This window comes from Heloderma suspectum, chromosome 9 (assembly GCF_057233095.1).
Source record: "Heloderma suspectum isolate Gila_16-S chromosome 9, 16-S_ref, whole genome shotgun sequence".
Lineage (NCBI taxonomy): Eukaryota > Metazoa > Chordata > Lepidosauria > Squamata > Helodermatidae > Heloderma > Heloderma suspectum.
The window spans coordinates 28,935,463-28,954,430 of record NC_139466.1 but is presented as its reverse complement, the minus strand read 5'-3'; the positions used below and the strand labels follow the sequence as shown (position 1 = coordinate 28,954,430).

The following is an 18,968-nucleotide window of genomic DNA, read 5'->3' as shown; positions in this document are numbered from 1 at the left end:
AGGTAGGGCTGGATAAACTCCTGCCTGAAACCCTGGCTGGAGAGCTGCTGCCAGTCAGTGTTGACAATACCGAGCTAGATGGACCAAGGGTCTGACCCAATATAAAGCAGCTTCTTGTGTCCCTTTGTTTGTACATTTTCCCTGCCCCCATCATCAGAAGTGGCTGGAAACTACACAGCCATTCCTTGGGATACAGACAATGTCTGCTCTTTGGCCACCTCAGGGCCCCCAACAAAAGGCCACCCTTGCTATGCTCAATTAAGAGTGATGCACACAGAGTCCAACTGAGCCCAAAGTTCTTTTCTTTTCTTTTTTGGCTCAGAAGTGGGGGTTTGGGGAGAGACCTTACATAAAACCCTGTTCACTTTTTTTTTTAATTTTTTTAATTTTTTGCCATGGATGCTGGCTATTTTGTGGCTAAGATGGCCACTTATGCATCACCAAAAAAGAAGAAATGCTTCAGCCATCATCACATGGCACTGTCATGAAGCCAACTCAGAGTGAGAGCAGTAGTTCCTTTCATAAGAATATAAGAAGGGTCCTGCTGTTGATCAGACCCAAGGCCTATTTAGTCCAATATCCTGTTTCCACACTGGTCAACCAGGTGCCTTTTCAATTCCTTTCCTAATTCATTGATTCATACATTTATTATATTTCTATACTGCCTCATAGCTGAAGCTCTCTGGGTGTTTCACAAAAATTAAAAACCATTAAAATACATTATATAAAGTATAAAACCATTCACGTAAGGACATAAAAGAGATAGCACACACAACAACAACATGGATCTAAACAATTTAAAACAATCAGTCAGAGACCATCCATGACTTGATCAAAAGACTCGTTATGTGCTGCCAGATGCCTGAGAGAAGAGGGCAGTTTTAACCTGGCGCCGAAAAGATGACGATGTTGGTGCCAGGCGAGCCTCACCCATAAATGGAGGACCACCACTGAGAAGGTGGTGGTCCTCCCTCCCTCCCTAATGGACCCCAGCATAGAATTTGCCTTTTTCGTGGTTGCCACACACTGATCTGATGTTTTCATCAAACTCTCTACCACACCTCCAAGATCTCTTTCCTGGTCAGTCACTGCCAGCTCAGATCCCATCAGTGTATACGTGAAGTGAGGGTTTATTTATTTTTTGCCCAAGCGGCATCTTTTACACTTACTTGCATAGAACCACATTTTATTGCCCATTTCCCCAATTTGGAGAGACTCTTCGGGAGCTCTTCACAATCCCTTTTTGTTTTTACCACCCTCAGTAATTTGGTGTCATCCTCAAGTTTGGCCACCCCACTGCTCACCCTTAACTCCAGATCATTTTAAAAGCCACAGTCCAAATATAGATCCTTATACATGCCCCACTTCTTCCATCCCTCCATTGTAAGAACTGTCCATTTATTCCTACTTTCTCCACCCACCATCTATTTGCAGTGGTAGCACTATAACATAGTTTATATCAGGTTCACCATTCTCCTTGACTTGCATGAAGCCATGGCGGCAAAGGCTGTAAGGTTCCTGGGCCCCATGACTCAGGGGGAAACACTGTAGATGGAAACACTGGTGCCTTTACACCCACAAGGAAAATGTGCAAGTTCCCACTTTTTAAGAAGTGGAGCAATTGATGGTGCATCTCTGCTATCTATTTATTTGCTGAAACCTCAGGAACGCATGAGATGCTTTCTCTACACAGAGGCAAAAGAAGTGTGAAATCTGCCTGTAGATCAGTGGTGAGGAACCTGTGGTTCTCTAGCTGCTGTTGGACTCCAACTCCCATCATCCCCAACCATTGCTCATGCTGGCTGGGCTAGTGGGAGTTGGAGCCCAACAACAGCTCGAGGGCCATAGGATGGTTCCCCATCCCTTCGTGCATGACAACTCAATGGAATCACAAAAAGAACACTTCCGCTACTGTGTATTTTGTTCATCACAAAATGAACACTCTCTCCAGCAGTAGCCAGGTGTGTCTTTGTCCAGCATAGGCTGATGTGCCAGTTGCAACCTTTCCTGAGGAAGTCAGACCTGGCTACAGCAGCACATGCCTTTGTTACATCAGGATTGGATTACTGCAATCTGCTCTACATGGGGCCACTCTTTGAAGGATTTTCAGAAGTTGCAGTTGGCCCAAGGATGTTCGCACCCCTGGGAACATGTTACCCATATCCTGCAACATTGGCACTGGTTGCCAATTTGCTTCCCAATCCGGGCAGAACTGAAGGTATTTAAAGCACTTTTTCTCCCTCTTTCATAATGCTAGAACCCGGGGTTATCAAATGAAGTGGATTGCTGGAAGATTCAGAACAGAGAAAAGGAAGTATTTCTTCACACAATGCACAGTTAAACTATGGAATTCACCACCACAAGACATAGTGATGGCCACCAATTTGGATGGCTTTAACAAGGGATTAGACAAGTTCATGGAGAATAAGGCTATCAATGGCTACTAGTCCTGATGTTTATGTGCTACCTCCAGAATCAGAGGCAGCATGCCTCTGCATGCCAGTTGATGGGGAACATGAACAGGAGGGTGCTATTGCACTCATGTCCTGCTTGTGGGTTCCCCGTGGGCAGCTGGTTGGCCCCTGCAGGAACAGAATGCTAGACTAGATGGACCTTGCTCTGGTCTAGCATGGCTCTTCTTATGTTCTTAAATACCTAAGTGGCTTGCGTCCAAAATGCCTGAGGGATCCCCTCCTCCCATACCAACCTGCCCTTCTCTGTGTCCCAGGAGGCACAGCTGATGGTGACACCAGTGGCTGCACCCACGTGGTGAAACACTTTGCCCTGTGAAGCACAGGTGGCCCCCTCTCTGGTTGTTTTTGCCAGATGGCAAAGGCATTTTTATTTTGGCCAGCTGTGGCCTTGCCAAGTGCCTGTTGTTTAATTTCAAGATTGTGATCTTTTCCTCTGCAGCCTCTGCCTTTGTTGTATTTTATTGAATTTGTATTGAATGTGCTGTTCTATAGAACACTTGTGATTTTAAACTGCTGTAAGCTGCCCTGAGTAGTGTATGGCCACCAGAAGGGCAGGATAGAAATTTTGATATGTGTATTTTATTAAGGACATAAGAAGAGCCATGCTGCATCAACCAAGGGCCCATCTAGTCCAGCATTCTGTTCACACAGTGGCCAACCAGCTGCCCATGGGAAACACACAAGCAGGACATGAGTGAATAGGGATGGTGGAGAATTTGCCAGAGTCCGTGGCGGAACAGAACACTTACCTCCGCCTCCCCGCGGAATCCTGTTCGGCTGGATCCTCCAGCTCTGGATGCCATTTGCGGCCCTGTTTTTTCACGCGATAGGCTACGCAAATATTTGTGTAGCCTATCGCATGAATGAAAAGCAGGGACACAAATGGGGTCTGGGACGCTGTTTGCAGCCGTAAAGGTCTTAGTTTAAGCTAAATGCAGCCATTTACGGCTGCATTTACCTCAAACTAAGACCTTTATGGCTGCAAATGGTGTCCTGGCTGGATGCCATTTGTGTCCGCAGTCAGTCCCCTTCAGCTAGCAATTCGGCATGGCGGCTGTATCACTGGCGCTTTGGAGTTGGCCAGCGGCTCCATGGAATTGCCACAGAGCGGAGCTGGCCAAAGAGGATTCCGGGCGGAGGAATGGATCGCCTCCCCCCTGCGAGTGGATTCCCCACGGATCGGCAGGTAGGGAATCCACCCACCCCTATGAGTGAAACAGCACCCTCCTTCCCATGTTCCCCAGCAACTGGTGTACATGGGCATACTGCCTCTGATACTGGAGGTAGCATATAGCCATCAGGATTAGTAGCCATTGATAGCCTTCTCCTCCAGGAATTTGTCTAACTCCCTTTTTAAAGCCATCCAAATTGGTGGCCATCACTACATCCTTTGGTAACCAGTTCCATAGCTTATTGTCCCTCCATTTATGGGTTTACATGATGGTTTGAAACTTGCACTTCCAGCATGGACAGACTATCCATATAGGAAAAATATAACATGTGAAACTGTTCTTGGAGACATTCTATATTCTTTGAACAATTAGGCTCTTCAACAACCTGTTTGCCAAGCATGTCTGGTTCTTTACAGGAAAAAGAACCTGCCGAAAAGATCTATGTGTTCACCCTACAAACATTCTGTTTTGTATTCCAGTTTCATGACATGTAAACCTTTGCCTCTACAGTACTTTGGTCAGGAGGGCAGATGTATGCCAATCATAAGAAATGAGGTAGGGCATCAGAAGTGACATGTTTCAGATGTGTCAGAGCAACAGTTAGAGAAACAGACCAGGAATAACAGAAAATGCCCTGGCAGGACTAAACAAAAAATTTCAGCAACCTCATGGGTGGTTTAAAATAGTATCTCAAGACCAAAAGTCATTTTGGATTTCTGTAACAGAACTCAGAAGATGGAGTCTTCCAGTCTTTCAGATACCCCTCCTTAATGCAAGGTCGGGGTTCAGCCTAGTGGTGTTCATATCAGAGACTGGTGGATGCTATCAAGTCTAGAGCTGAGCTGAATTGTTTCGGGGGGGGGGGGGTTCCTGAGAAAATTTCAGAGATTTTTATTTTTCTCAATCCCTGAGGGGAAAAAAAAGGCTACATTGCAGAATTTTCTGTGAATATTCTTCACTGAGCTTTGAGTGTGGTGGCTGCCACTTCCTCCTTGCAATGCCCTAAAATGACACTCAATTGTCATTCTAGAATCTAGAATGACACTTCACTTTGTGAAAGATGCAAAATAGTGGCCAGGCTGCAAACAGACTTGCAGCAGTGGCAGCAAAAAAAAATAAAGACAAGACAAGACAACTTAAGAAAAGCTGTGACTGCTGCTGATGGCGAACCTGTTCCCCAAGAGGCTATTGGAGAATTTCTCCTCCCCCTGGAGAAATTCAGTGAAATAGTCCCCCCAATTTCTCTCCTTACAAATAGAGTGGAGAATTTCTAGAGGCCCATTTGCACAAACCTCTAAATTCTGGTTATGGCCACTTATGGAACCCCATAAAAAAGAAAAGGAAAAGTGCCAAAAGAGGACACTGATTTGCCTAAAATATGCATATGTTGATTTATATACATAGCTGCAAGTTTAGAAATAACTATTATTACTTAAACAGCAATGCAGGACATCTCACTGGAGTGTGGAAGACTGTGACCAGGTGACCTGTGTGCCTGCCTATTCAGGTGTTGTTGCTGGGCTGCTTCAAGGCTCAGCTCTTCTTCCTGATGGTTCTGCATCTTTACATCAGACTTGGACTGGACAGCCCTTCAAACAGAGGACAGCTTCAAAACAGAGGACAGAGGACAGTATTACGGTGGCTGTGTGTCCTCTTTTACAGAGGACAGCCCTCAGATTGAAGGCCTGCCAGGGGATTGTCCTCGGTAAAAGAGGACACATGGCTACCCTAATGCTTTTCCTGTCACACACAACCTTTCCTCCACTCTACTGGCTCCCTTCAGTGACCTCCGTCCAGAGCAGCATGAACATGAGTTGGCGGTATCTATAGTGGCTGTGAGTTCTGAACGGGCTCAGACATTTTAGAGAATTATCGCTAGTTCTTATGCATTTTGTAGGAAGGGAATACTCTTGTGGGCTTAGTCCCTGAGCCAGATTTAAGACTGAAGTTGTTAGAGCACCTAATAAAAATTAGATATCGTATTGTTTGGAAACGTATGGAAATCAGCCATAACCGAGAAGGCCAGTGAACAGTAGTCCCAGCTTCCTTTCCCCACCTGGCTTTGTCCCATTTTTTCCCCCTCTTCACTGATCCTTCATTCTCCCTTCTCCACTCTTTCACCTGCATGCGTAGATGACCATTAGCCTAGCGAAATCAATGGGACAATTGGATCCTGGCTTCAGTTAAGTCACACTGATTTCAGTGGGGACTAAGTGTAACTAGCCTAGATGTGATCCAGCCTTTGGTCTGTAAGATGCTAAGGGATTCTTTGTCGTTGTACCTTTCCAGTCACTGCATATCAAAAAGGATATTGTAGAGCTGGGGAAAGGTGCAGAAAAGGGCACTCCCAAATGATTAGGGGGCTGGAGCAAATATTTTACAAGAACAGGTTACAATTTGTGGGGAGTTTTAGAAAAAAGGCAAGTCAGGGGGACATGATAAAAGTTTATAAAATTATGCATGCTCTGCCTCCCCCCACCTCTCTCATAAAATATTAGAACCTGAGGTCATCCAATGAAGCTGAATGGTAGGAGATTCAGGACAGATAAAGGGAAGGGCTTCTTCACACAATGCATAGAATTGGCTACCACAAGGGCTGCCAACTTAGATGGCTTTAAAAAAGGATTAGACAAATTCATGGGGGATAAGGCTATCAATGGCTACTAGTCATGATGGCTATATACTATGTCCAGGATCCAAGGCAGCATGCTTCTGAATACTCGTTGCTGGGGGACAACAACAGGAGAAAGCTATTGCATTTATGTCCTGCTTATGGTCTTCCTGCAATCATCCTTTGGTTTGATCTAGCAGCCTTCGATTTGGTCTAGAAGGCAAGGTTCTTCTTCTTCTTTTGCTGAACAGACTAAATCTGTTTAGTCTGCCCCAGCACTCATTAAGCTTCTGTTGTGATGATTTGTCAAGAATGTAACTCCAGGGCTATGGACAACAAGTCTTCTTGTCTCACTGATCTCCTAGGGCTCCTTCCCTTTCTGAACTTGCAAACCTTTTCAGTTTTGTGTCATATCATATCCAGTTCCTCTGTCAAAAGAGGCAAAGGTCATACACATGCTGTGAAAAGGGAAAAGAGAAAAGATCTGTAGGCCTGGTTTGCATGTAACACCACCCAGAGTATGGGTTGAGTATGGGTTGTTGTTGAATCATGGGTTGTTGTTGAATTATGAGTTGTCATTATGTGCAAACCCTGCATAATGGTTTAACTATGGGTTGTTAACCATGAACAACCCAGTAAGAGAACCCATGTTTGGTGTTGGGTTGTGAACTCTAAGTTGTTCATGGTTAACAACCCATAATTAAACCAAACTGCAGGATTCTCATGTAACAACAACCCACAATTCAACAACAACCCACAATTCAACAACAACCTATACTCAACCCATACTCTGGGTTGTTGTTACATGTGAACCCTCCACTATGGCTTAACAATCGGTTGTTAACAACAAACAACCTGGAGTTCACAACCCAACAAGAAACCATGGGTTGTCATTACTTATGAAACCTGCACTATGGTTTAACTATGGGTTAAACCACAGTCATAGTGTATTGGCCCTCCTGGTTTGCCATACCAAGAAGTGACTGAGTCAGCTCTCAGACACTGTGCTTTCAGTTTCTGTTCAGCAAGCATTGCCTGCAGCAGTATGCTGCATGGTCTATTCTCAATAAGCCTTGTTCATTAAAGTTCCTGTTGTTGGTTTGACATTTTCTGTGTGGCCTTCTTCTCTTGATATATCAGGACCTGTGGCTTTGGCACATTTCAACATGTGCCCTATGGATGCAGTATTATTCTCTGGGACTGAAAGCTGTAAGGCCCATAGGTAGAGATGTCAGAGAATTCCACCACGGATCTCGGTGAGGCCGAATGCCAGTGCATTCAGCCCCCCGAAATCTGTGGCGGAACGGCCTGCCCCTCCGCCCCCCCACGCATCCCCCCCGGGACGAGACTTACCTGGGGCGGATGTTCCGGGCGGCGGCGGCAGCAGCAGCGGTAGCGGCTGCAGCGGCTGGTCTTCCGACCGGCTGCCGCCACCGCCATTTGCAGTCTTGTCGGGGGGGGGGGGTTTACAGAGACGTGATAGGCTACGTAAAGACTTATGTAGCCTATCACATCCCAGTTAAAAAAAAAAACCTCGTACGCAAATGGCGGCAGCTACGGCTGCCACCATTTGCGCTCCTTATTTTTCACCGTCTTAGTCTATGTAAATATTTACGTAGACTATTACGGCAAAAATAAAGGGGAACGCAAATAGCATAGTGGGCGCTATTTGCATCCCTTTTTGATTCACCGTTTTAGCCTACGTAAATATTTACGTAGACTAAGACAGCGAAAAATAAGGAACGCAAATGGCGGCGGCCATAGCCGCCGCCATTTGCATACGCTTTTCTTTTTTTTTACCCAGAGCCTCCGTGGCCGGAAATCTGGCTGCGGATGGCCCTGGCCTGGGCCTGGCTGGCTGCTCCGCAGAGCCGCCACAGAGCACAGCCGGCCGTCGAGGATTCTGGGGGGGAGGACCAGATCGCCTCCCCCCTGTCGAGGATTCCGGGGGGAGGGATGGAACGCCTCCCCCCCCCACCATTAACATAATCTGCGGAAAGGTAAGTGACTTTCGTACATCCCTACCCATAGGTTGCTGTCAGTGTCATTATTTCGTCTGCAAAAATGGTTATCATTGCAGCTATAAAACAGGGAATAGGTTGCTCGAGAACCCTGTAGAAATGGGCCATCTGTTTCTGTGTTGCATTGTTCTATAAATGTTAGCATTAAGGACATAAGTGATCCAAAATGCTTTAAAAGGGTCAACTTACAGACTTCCATATCAGGCATCAGGATGGACAAAAAAAAAAGCATCTATTTTCACCACTACAGATGTTGCGACTTCAATCATAGCTTTCCCTTGGACATGCGCCAATTTGCAGCTATTTATTATAACTGAACTCTTAATTACCTGAGGGGCAGCAAGGCGCAAGTTGCTCATATTAGGAAGGCGACTGCCATAAATAGCCAACAGCCTGAGACAAAGCGAGCTGGCTGGAAGATGTCAAAGAGAGAGAAAGGGAGGGAGGGAGGGAGGGAAGGAAGGAAGGAAGGAAGGAAGGAAGGAAGGAAGGAAGGAAGTGTTACATATGGCTCTATGGCGCCTCCCATCCAGGCATCTTATGGGACCAAACCTGCTCAGGTTCACAGTAGAATTGCGCAAGGATGCCTCCAAAATTCTCAGTATTTTTGAATTCCAAATTAGCTGTTCACATTTCCAAAGTGCAACCCATGCATTAGGAATCCATATGCTGAGCTATATGGATTCAGTATAAAGAAGGTTCCTGCATTGCTAACTGTGTCATGTCTGTTGCAATCATCATGGAGATGACTGTTTTCCACTGCCCTGTACCCAACCCCCAACCTCTTATGCTTGCATTAATAGAGATCAGCTAATCAGCTTTGAGGATTGTTAAACCAGATGCTTTCCCAAGAACAAGCTCTATTTTCCTGGGCTGATTTCTCCCTGGGCATTTTTGTGTGTTTGGTTTTTTTGTAAGCTTGCATTTGGAAAAGATACTTTTTCCCCCAGATTTAAAATCTGCTTTACAAACTCAGGCGACATGCATTGTTTTCGGTCACTTCACTTGAGGGCTTTAGCGACGCTGTCTGTGTGGTTCTTACCGAGTGGATCTGAAGTTGAACTACCTTCTGTTCATTGATCCTTCTCAGCCAATGTCTGTGTGTCAGAGAGGCTTGTGTCCTGTGTGTGCTACCTACCCAATGGAGCAGGAAGGTAAATCCACAGGCAGACACTGAAACCTTTATAAATGGCGCTTCTTTATTCAGATTGTATTTGTATGAAGTTAAGAACTCTCTCCTTTTCTCCCCCCCCCCCAATCTCTTTCCAGGTATGTGAGTTCTGCTGTTGAGCGTCAAGGAACCACATCCATGAGGAAGGTAAATTCTTGCTAAATGGCTGTAGCATCCTACCAGAAACAGTTTGTCCCTAATATGTTCTGATTTACATTTATCTCTTGAGGCAGGGGGGTTGTCTATCTGTATTGATGGGTACATGGGACAATTCAGTGTGGCTTTTGAGTTGGAGCTAATGCAGATTTTCCCAGCTTATTGCTATGAAATGCACTGGAGAAATAACAGATCTGCGGGGTGTGCTGTTTCTTGAGAATGTGAGAAATCCTTTGCTGGATTCGCGCACCAAAGACCCATCAAGTCAAGCACCCTGTTTCCAACAGTTGATGCTTTGGAGAAGTTTACAGACAGGACATAAGGGATCGAGGCATTCCCCTGTCATTTGTCCCCAACGTCTGTGGATCATGGATATACTGCTTCTGAACATGGAAGCTCACTTTTAATTGTTATGGCTAACAGGTGTGAAGAAGTAGCACCTGCAAGAAAATGCTGTAGTGTATATTTGCACTCCTAAAAAAGAGCGCTCCTGTTCTGGGTTCCATCCAGCCACTCCCTCCAAGAAGGGCATTACACTACTTGCCCCCTCCCGCTGTGTTTTTCTTTTTCTTTTTCAGCAGTCACTTTACATTGCTACTGAGCATGATTAGTCCCCATTGGACTGAATTGAAGGTTGCTTTAGGAAAGGACTGTAGCTGAGTGGTGAAGCGCATGTTTGGCATGTAGAAGGTCCCAGGTTTGATCTCTGGCACCTCTAGGTAGGGCTGGAAAAACTCCCGCCTGAAACCTGCTGCCAGTCCATATGTACAATACTGGGCTAGATGGACCCATGGTCTGATTCAGTATAAGGCAGCTTCCTATGTTCTTCTTAGGTTCCTTCCTCCCTCCTTCTAAACATTTTTGGGCTCTGGAAACCTTGGGGTTCCCCCAAGCATGCTTGTTTCTCAGTGGCCCCATTTTGGATACAATCCTGGTAGCACACTCCACCTGAGTTTGCTATTAGAAGGATATATCCATGAATTGGCCTGATTCTTTTAAAAAGTCATCCATTGTTTTTAAAAGTCACATCTTGTGGCAATGAATTGCTTAAAGTTAATGAGCTGCATGAAGAAATTTTGCCTTTTTGTTTGTCTAATATATATGCTTACCTGGGAGTAAGTCCAAGTGAACATAATGGAACTTACCTCCAAGTCCTAAGTTTATTTAGGATTTATTATACCCATGTATAGGAATGTATTTGCCAATGCCCTTTTCTGTACCTTCTCCAGCACTATAAGATTATTTTTTAAGAGGGAACACCAAAAACAGTGTGCGGTATTCCAAATGTCAGCCCATGGACACTACGCAAGGACATTCCTGCTCTACAGCAGGAGTGGGGAACCTGCAGGCTGAGCCCCATATGCAGACCTCGGTGTAGTTTCATGGATACCTTGACTCACTTTGGCTCTGGCTCCACCCAGTTTTGGCTCTGGCCACACCCACTGCTGGTGTGCACACCCACAACAGGTTTCTAGCCAGGTAGCATATGCATTTTTTATGCAAATGGATGCCCCCTTTTGTCCTCATTTTTAGTGATGGAATTCCTCTGTGGTGCATAAGTGACCACCCCAGGTCAGTTGTACAGCTAGGTCATGTTAGACCATGGACTTAATGGATAGCATCCAGTGCTAATCTTACATAGAGTAGGCCCACTGAAATGAATGGGACTCAAATGAGTTGTGACTAGCTTCAGTCTCATGCATTTTGGTAGGTCTACTCTACATAGGAGTAACATTGGATACTGTGCTATGGTCTTATGGGGTCCCCTTTTAGATGACCTTGTGGATTGCTTCAGTTGTGAAGCACACAACAAACATTCTCTTCCCGCCCCCTGCCATTCCATGCTTTAAAACTGCTTTGACATTCCTTGTATGTTAAAATGTTTGCCATCCCTGATTTAAAAAAAACAAACAAACTCTGAGCATACGCAGTTTTGCACTTTAAGCTCACTTAAATCATAGCACTGTCATGACTACAGGAGAAAAAACGGTGTTTGCTTCGGCTACCCCCAATACGCTCATCACTCACCACTTTCTGGATGGTCAGTGGGGGGCGGGGGGGGGCTGGGCTGGGAACCTTGCGTAGGATCCAGCAGCGCTCTACCACTTGTGGTGAGCACCACCAGTTCCTGGCAGCCCTATTGCCAGGGGCAGCAATGTAGCACTTCTTCAAGCAAGCCCCCAAATGGGGCAGGTTGTTCAGTTTACTCCAGCCTCTCTTCCAGTCCCTGCACTGAGAAAGTCTGTGGACTGAAGTGTGTGTGTATGTGTGTGTGTGTGTGAGTGTGTGTGTGTGACAGAGGGAGGGAGGGAGGGCTTAGAAGACCTGAGTGACAGGGAGGATGAGGCAGTGGAGACTCAAATCTCGATCCAACCCTGTTTCAAACAATACATCTGTTTGTGGTGCAATCCTATGCATGTTTAGACAGCATAGCTGGCCAGGGAATGCTGGGAGTTGTAGGCCTTTTTTTCTGTCTAAACAGGCATAGGATTGCACCCATAGACGGTATTGTGTCAGATCTCTCCCCGTCATCTTTTGGAGGTGTTTTGTTCAGGCTTTTCCCTGGAAATAAACTAAGCCTCTCAAAGCTTCTTGCGCAGACGCTTGCTGGAAAGAGTCGAAGCAAGTCGGGTGCGTTTGCGTGAGCCGATTCTGCTGCTTGCCAGCCTGCCAAGAATGTTCCCTTCCCGCAGGCTATTCTTCACGGAGTGAACACAGGATCATTAGCTGAACTGCCAAGAGCTCTGAACAGAAGGCCTGGTGGGGCTGTCGCCTTTGCGGTGCACTGCCTTGCATTTTAAGCTGCATCCTAAGTAACCGAGAGGAACGTTTTTGTAGCAAAGCGCGCAATTAGGTAGGCATTCAAGATTCCAAATAAGGCACAAACGTTGAAAACAGCTGCTGATGGCATTCATTTTCTTACGATCTGATTTATGTGGCTTCTGACAGGGAATGAGTAAGCAGTGACATCTGAGAGTAAATTTGTCATTTATACATGCAGATCCAGCTTGCTGAGATAATAGATTTGTTTGTTTTTTAAGGGACAGCTGAGGTTACTCTGAAAGCGATCCATTTCAATCCCCTAAATACTGTCAATAGGTATATCTAACTGGTAAGCTTACATGGAGGGCTGACAGAAGAATTTAGGAATAAATTGTAGTGTCTTTTAAGAAGATTTTGAAGTGTTTATTCCCCAGATCAGCAAGTAATTTATAGCATGGGTAGGGATGTATGAGAAATTTGTTTAAGTTCATTGTTTATTAGGATTTACCTAGTTTGCACCTTCCAGATGGAACACAGACTTGGATGCAATCTGCAGTCAGAGTCCACACATTTCCAAGCTGGCAATGGCATTCGCCAATCCAAAAAAAGTGTTCTATGAAAAAGGTGCATAATACATGCATACTTTTGCAAAATGTGCACAAATACATTTTAATCAATGGGAGAAGAATGCATACATTTCAAAGATGCACACAACCGATGCGTACATTTGGAAAAAATATGCACAAAGCTATGCACAAAATATGCGCATTTGGAAAAATATGTACAAAAATGCCCACGGATTTTTGTGTGAAAAGAAAAAAACAAAGTGCCCAATCTGAGACAGACCTGAGATGGAACAAGCTTCAAGATGGAATTCAGAGAACTTTGGCAAGGTCAGGCTTTGCTGATTGGCACATCCCTAAGCATGAATTGAGCAAGAACCAACCAGTCATTCAGTTCCAAGGCAGGTGACACAACAGAGGTCTCTTTAATGCAGGGGTGGGCAACTGGACTATCCCTAGGAGTGCATGTGGCCTTTGACCTAATTCCATAAGTCTTCTGCAAGCAATACATTCAGACCTCTGGCAAGAGTGATATGGCCTTTCCCCCGAAAGCCCATCAGGCAAGGAGGAAGAGGAAGAGAAATGTGTAGGGATGGACAGACTCACCTCCATCCGCACCGTGCACCACTCACCAAACCCCTCCTGGTTGCCTGCCCCTGTTCATTGCATGGTCTGTAGGCACCTTGTGAGTGGCACGCAGCCACCTGATTCCTTTCCAAGCTGCCATTTTGAAAAAAAAAAATGTCAGCTTGATTTTTTTGTAAATGTAATGTTGCATAAATGGTGGCCATAAATGGGCCATTTATGCAAACATTTACCAAAAAAAACCCTGCCATGTTTATTTTTTATTTTTGCAAAATGGCAGCTCGGCAGACCAGTAGGGACCACCACACTTCCCCAACTTGGTGCATGCCGACTCGGGCAAGCATGGTGATCTGTGGACTGGAGTCAAGAGGCTGAGTGTAGGGTGGAGACCGCCAAACTCCATGCCCCTCCCGGAATCCCATGACATCCCTAGAGAAGAGGGTATCAGAGAGTGAAAGAGAAAAGGAGGTGACAGAGAGAGAGAGAGAAAGGGGTGGCAGAGGGAGAGAGAAAAGGAGTATCCCTGCCTACTTTGGGATCTGGCCCTGCCCACCACTGGTTTAATCCCTGCTGACTTGTTGGCATCCAGGCCCTGCCAGATTTTTCCCCACCCCACTTTAACTCCTTCCTTCCCAGCCTGCACTGGGAAGGGGTCCTCAGCTGCACACCTCAAATTACAGGCAAATTCTCATAGGGCAAAACAGTGTTATAGGGAGATCCAACTTTATTTAAAACTGAAATGCAGCTGCAATGTGTGTGTGGGGGGGAGTTGCTCATAGCAATGGAGGTTTTGTCCCATGAAGGTAGGGTAGGGGGATATATCTGGAAGGCAAGCATCAGTGTGAGGGCCATCTTTTTTTGAGCATGGGGAGGAAGGTTTAGACACCCACTTCCCTGCTATTGCTGAACCCCAAACACAATACAAATGTCAGCTTATGTGCTTGCCCTGTGCATAGCATTGACAATGGCAGGAGAAGGTGCTAACTACACTGATAAAGAAAGTGTCCTTGAATGGCTTATTCTAGTGCAGTCTGAACTTGGCTCATTGATATCAGTGGAACTTCAATTAATGGTTTTAAGAAATGCAAGAAAGAAAGAAGAAACATCTCTGAATGAGAAAGCATTGCTGTTCAGGCAGTGCATACTGAGTTTTGATTGTGCGGTTTGATGTGGGCACTGTAGGAAATTGTGACGCCTGTGAAATAAGAGATTGACAAATAACATTTATTTTTCTTTTCTCCTTATCGGAACACAGTGCTCTTAGCCCCCTATGAATTACTATCTTGCCTGGCTGCCACAGCCAAACACTGCAAGACATTAAAAACCACCGCTATCTGATCATATGGGAAGGCAGCGTGTTGCTTCCATTGTTGGTTTCTTCTGTTTTGCCTTTGTGACTTCTACAGTCAAACGAGACACAATGCTAAATGCATCACTTTTGGCTGCATCTGGTTTTTTAAATTATTTTCTAAACCATTAATAGCAGAAGCAGGGGCAGCATTTTCACTGGGATCCCAGCATGGGTGGGGAAGTTAACCCTTTCCACCTCCACTGTGGTGCCAATGAAAATCACACTGCCAACAAGAGCTGCTGTCCTGGGCCTAACAACACCTGGATTGCGGTGGGGGTTTGGTCAGGACTGTGGCAGGGGAGGAAAAGTTAAACCAGGGGTGCATAACTAATGAGGATTAGGGTCCAAATTGCCACACACACACCCAAGCAACCCTCCACAGACTTCATGGCCCCAGTCCCACCCATTTTTACTTTCTCCATAAGAACATAAGAAGAGCCATGCTGGATCAGACCAAGGGTCTATCTTGTCCAGCATTCTGTTCACACAGTGGCCAACCAGATGCCCACAGAAAACCCACAAGCAGGACATGAGTGCAACAGCACCTTCCTGCCCATGTTCCCCAGCAGGGTGCACATAGGCATACTGCCCCTGATACTGGAGGCAACATATAGCCATCAGGACTAGTAGCCATTGATAGACAAGAATTTATCTAACCCCTTTTAAAGCCATCCCAATTGCTGGCCACTTCTACGTCTTGTGGAAGTGAATTCCATGGTTCAACTCCGCACTGTGTGAAAAAGTCCTCCCTTTTATCTGTCGTGAATCTCCCACCAATCAGCTTCATGGGATGACCCCACTGGGTTCTAGTATTATGAGAGAGGGAGAAATGGATTTGGCTGGCACTTGGAGGAGCAGTAGCGTCAGGTGTATGACCTGCCTCCCCGCTGTTATCAGTGGGGATTCCTCCATTCCAAGGAGGCTCTGTGGGCTGGATTGGGGAAACCAGCAGGCCAGATTAGGGAAATGTGTGCTGAGGGTTCTGCACCTGGGGTTACACCTTCTTCCTGCATACTATAGTCCTGACAAAGATCAACCCGTGAGCCTGCCATTATGTATTTAAAAAAAACCCAGAAGCAACAGAAAGTGGAGCAGTTAGTATCATGCCTAGTCTGGCCCTAGTGAATTGCAGCAATGCACAGACAGGCACAAACTCAATGGCATAGAATCATAGAATAGTAGGGTTGGAAAGGGCCTCGAGTCCAACCCCCTGCTCAGGGCAGGAATCCAAGTCAAAGCTTCCCTGACAGATGGCTGTCCAGCTTCATCTTGAATGCCTCCAGTGTGGGAGAGCCCACCACCTCCCTAGGTAATTGGTTCCACTGTTGTATTGCATAAACACTTGTGTTAAGTTCCTTGAGTGTTGTGCCCATTTGGTTTTAAGTGAATGCATTGTCCTCGTACATTCTATCATTATACTGATGGAATGAAAGATTTCTGTCCTGCTTCAAAAGCAGCTAGCAAAATGCATTTATAATTCACTAATGAACATTAAATGAAAACAGGAGCTTTATTTTTAAAGATCACAAAGCAGCAAAGAGAAATAGTGACAAAATAAAACCAGTTATTGATTTAATGCTCAGGAGAGTAAAAGTGTCTTCATGGAGGATAAGGGTATCAATGGCTATATGCTTCCAAGGAAGAGAAATAGGTTCTCAGGATGAAAAAATAAATTTGTTGTAAGAAGCCCAATGCGTTTTGGACTTTTTTTCTTATTTGGGGGCCTTCTTCAGAGGGTAGAGAAAAAAGTCTGCAGAGTTTTTTCAGCAAAAGGTTGTCTCCTATGTCAATCTGCTGGTGAATCTACTTTTCTACAATCTACAATCTACTTTTCTTTTGCTGAAAAAATGCTGCAGCCTTTTTTCTCTACCCCCTTAAGCTGGCCTAAAAATAAGAAGGCCAAAACGTGTTGGGCTTCTTATAATAAATTTATTTTTGCATCCTGAGAAGCTGCTTGTCTTCTCTGTGATCTACTTTGGATGCTCACCTCCTTCCGTTTTCTTGCCTATATACTTCCTCCAGTTGTATATAGCCATCAATTACCCTCATGTCCTGCTTGTGGGCTTCGCATAGGCAGCAAGTTGGCCACTGTGTGAGCAGAATACTGGTCTAGATAGGCCTTTGGTCTGATTCAGCATGGCTCTTCTTATGTTGTCCACTCTGTGAATAGAATAGTGTGGGCCATCTTTTGAACTGAGTAACAGGTAGGTGTCAGCTGAGCACCTCTGGAGACATTAGGGTGCCATTGCTGAAAAGGCCCTATTACTGGCCAACATCTGTCTAACCTCTGAAAGTGCCCACCAGACCAGGGCCTCTGATTCAGCTCTTAAAGAGTGGGTAGGTTTATAGGGGAGCAGTTGGTTCTTTAGTAACACTGGTCCCAAACAATATCTTCTAGGTATGTTCATGCCATGGCTTCAGAACTTTATGTACAAATGTTGATCCCATGCTTCTAGTGCCTATGTACTACTCAGCATGACTTAATCACAATATCATAAAATACCATCAAAATACAATACAGCACAATAAAATACTTTTAAAAATACAACACAGACAAATACCACAGACAAAACATAAGCTTTATATAATATAGCCAAATAAAAAATGTCTGTACCAACTGGCAAAAGACAGCTAGAGAGTGGGCCATCTATGCTTTATGGGACAAGGTGTTCCACAACATTGGCACAGCCACTGAGAAGGCTCTGTCTCTTCTTGCCATCAACTGTACCTCCACGCTTGATGGTAAACAAAGAGGAGCTTCTCCTCCTGATCTTAGAGAGTGGGCAGAATGGTAAGGAGGGAGGTAATCCCTCAGGTACCCTGTACCCAAGCCATTGAGGGTACCAAGACATTAAACTCTTCCCAGAAGCAATGTTGAAAACAGTCAGAGACAGGGCCAGCCCTACCATTAGGCAGAGTGAAGTGGTTTGAAGCTGATCTAAATATGGGGTTGGCCATGCTGGTTAAGAACGGTGGGAGTTGTAGTCCCAATATGGGGTCACACATCTGGAAGGCACCTGGATGGGGAAGGCACAGGAACAAATATTGGTCCAATAAGAGATTTTACCTAGCCTATACTTTTTGGGAACAAAGGTCAGTTTTGTACCTGGTAACACATACTGAAGAGGAGAGAGGGGGGGGGGTGAAAGCTCAAGTGGATGTGGGTTGGTTATATATCACATTCTGTCTTTCCCTCTGGCTTAATTTCTTCTTCCAGCTCCCGCTAATTGAGAAAACGGATTCCCTATTCATGTACAACATATGCTGGTTCCATAGGTAGCTTCCTGACCTCCCTGCCACCTGGATGCTCTCAGCAGAATTATGGGGGAAGTGAAGAAAACAGCTGCCAGAATGGCACATCCATGTGGCATATGCTCAGAGGCCACAAGCCACAGAGGAAGTTTCCCTTGCAAATCCCATAGGAATGAATGGGGTTTGTACAAAACATACAAAGATGCAACTGCCTTACACTGAGTCAGAACTTTCAGCATCAAAATAATCATTTGCTTAGGGTGCGATCCTGTGCATGTTTCAACAGAAAAAGAGCCCTGCAACTCCCAGCATTCCCCATCCAGCATGGAAACCCCACCAGGTCCTGTGGGTTTGGGTTTTGTTAGCTTTACTGCCCAATCCTATGTAAGTTTACTCAGAAGTAAGTCCCACTAGTTTCAATGATGCTTGCTCACAGGTTAGTGTCTAGAGGATTGCACCACTAATGGTGCAATTCTATACATTTAGACACAAAAAAGTCCTGCAACTCCTAGCATTCCCCAGCCAGTCCAAAAGCAACCGCTGTGAAGATACGAAGCTGCAAAAATGTGTGAGAGTGTGATTAAATAGATGAAAATGCCCCTCTGTAACTGTGCAGCTGCAAAGGGATGGGGGGCATAAAGGGGCATCACAGAGTGATGCAGGCACTACGCATGCCTACAACACGCCCACCACAAAATGTGAAGTCGGTTTGAGGAAGGGACAGACAGCTCACAAGCGCAGGGAACCCATAGCAAGCGATAAACATCACAGCAAAACGATTCCTTGAAACTCCGCATTTTCTGGGTGAAAACCATGGATGGCTGCGAAGTGGTAACTATATCATCTATC

General features: G+C 45.4%; 1 protein-coding gene across 1 annotated transcript in view; it reads left to right on the top strand.

Annotated features, from left to right (window-relative positions):
• The window catches only part of LOC146338550 (connector enhancer of kinase suppressor of ras 2-like), a 122,588-nt gene that overhangs the window by 12,463 nt on the left and 91,157 nt on the right, over window positions 1-18,968 (top strand). Inside the window, exon 3 of the mRNA XM_084814027.1 lies at window positions 9,548-9,596. Within this exon, the coding sequence (XP_084670153.1) occupies window positions 9,588-9,596 (9 nt within the window). The 5' untranslated portion in view covers window positions 9,548-9,587. The remainder of the gene's footprint in view (window positions 1-9,547; window positions 9,597-18,968) is intronic.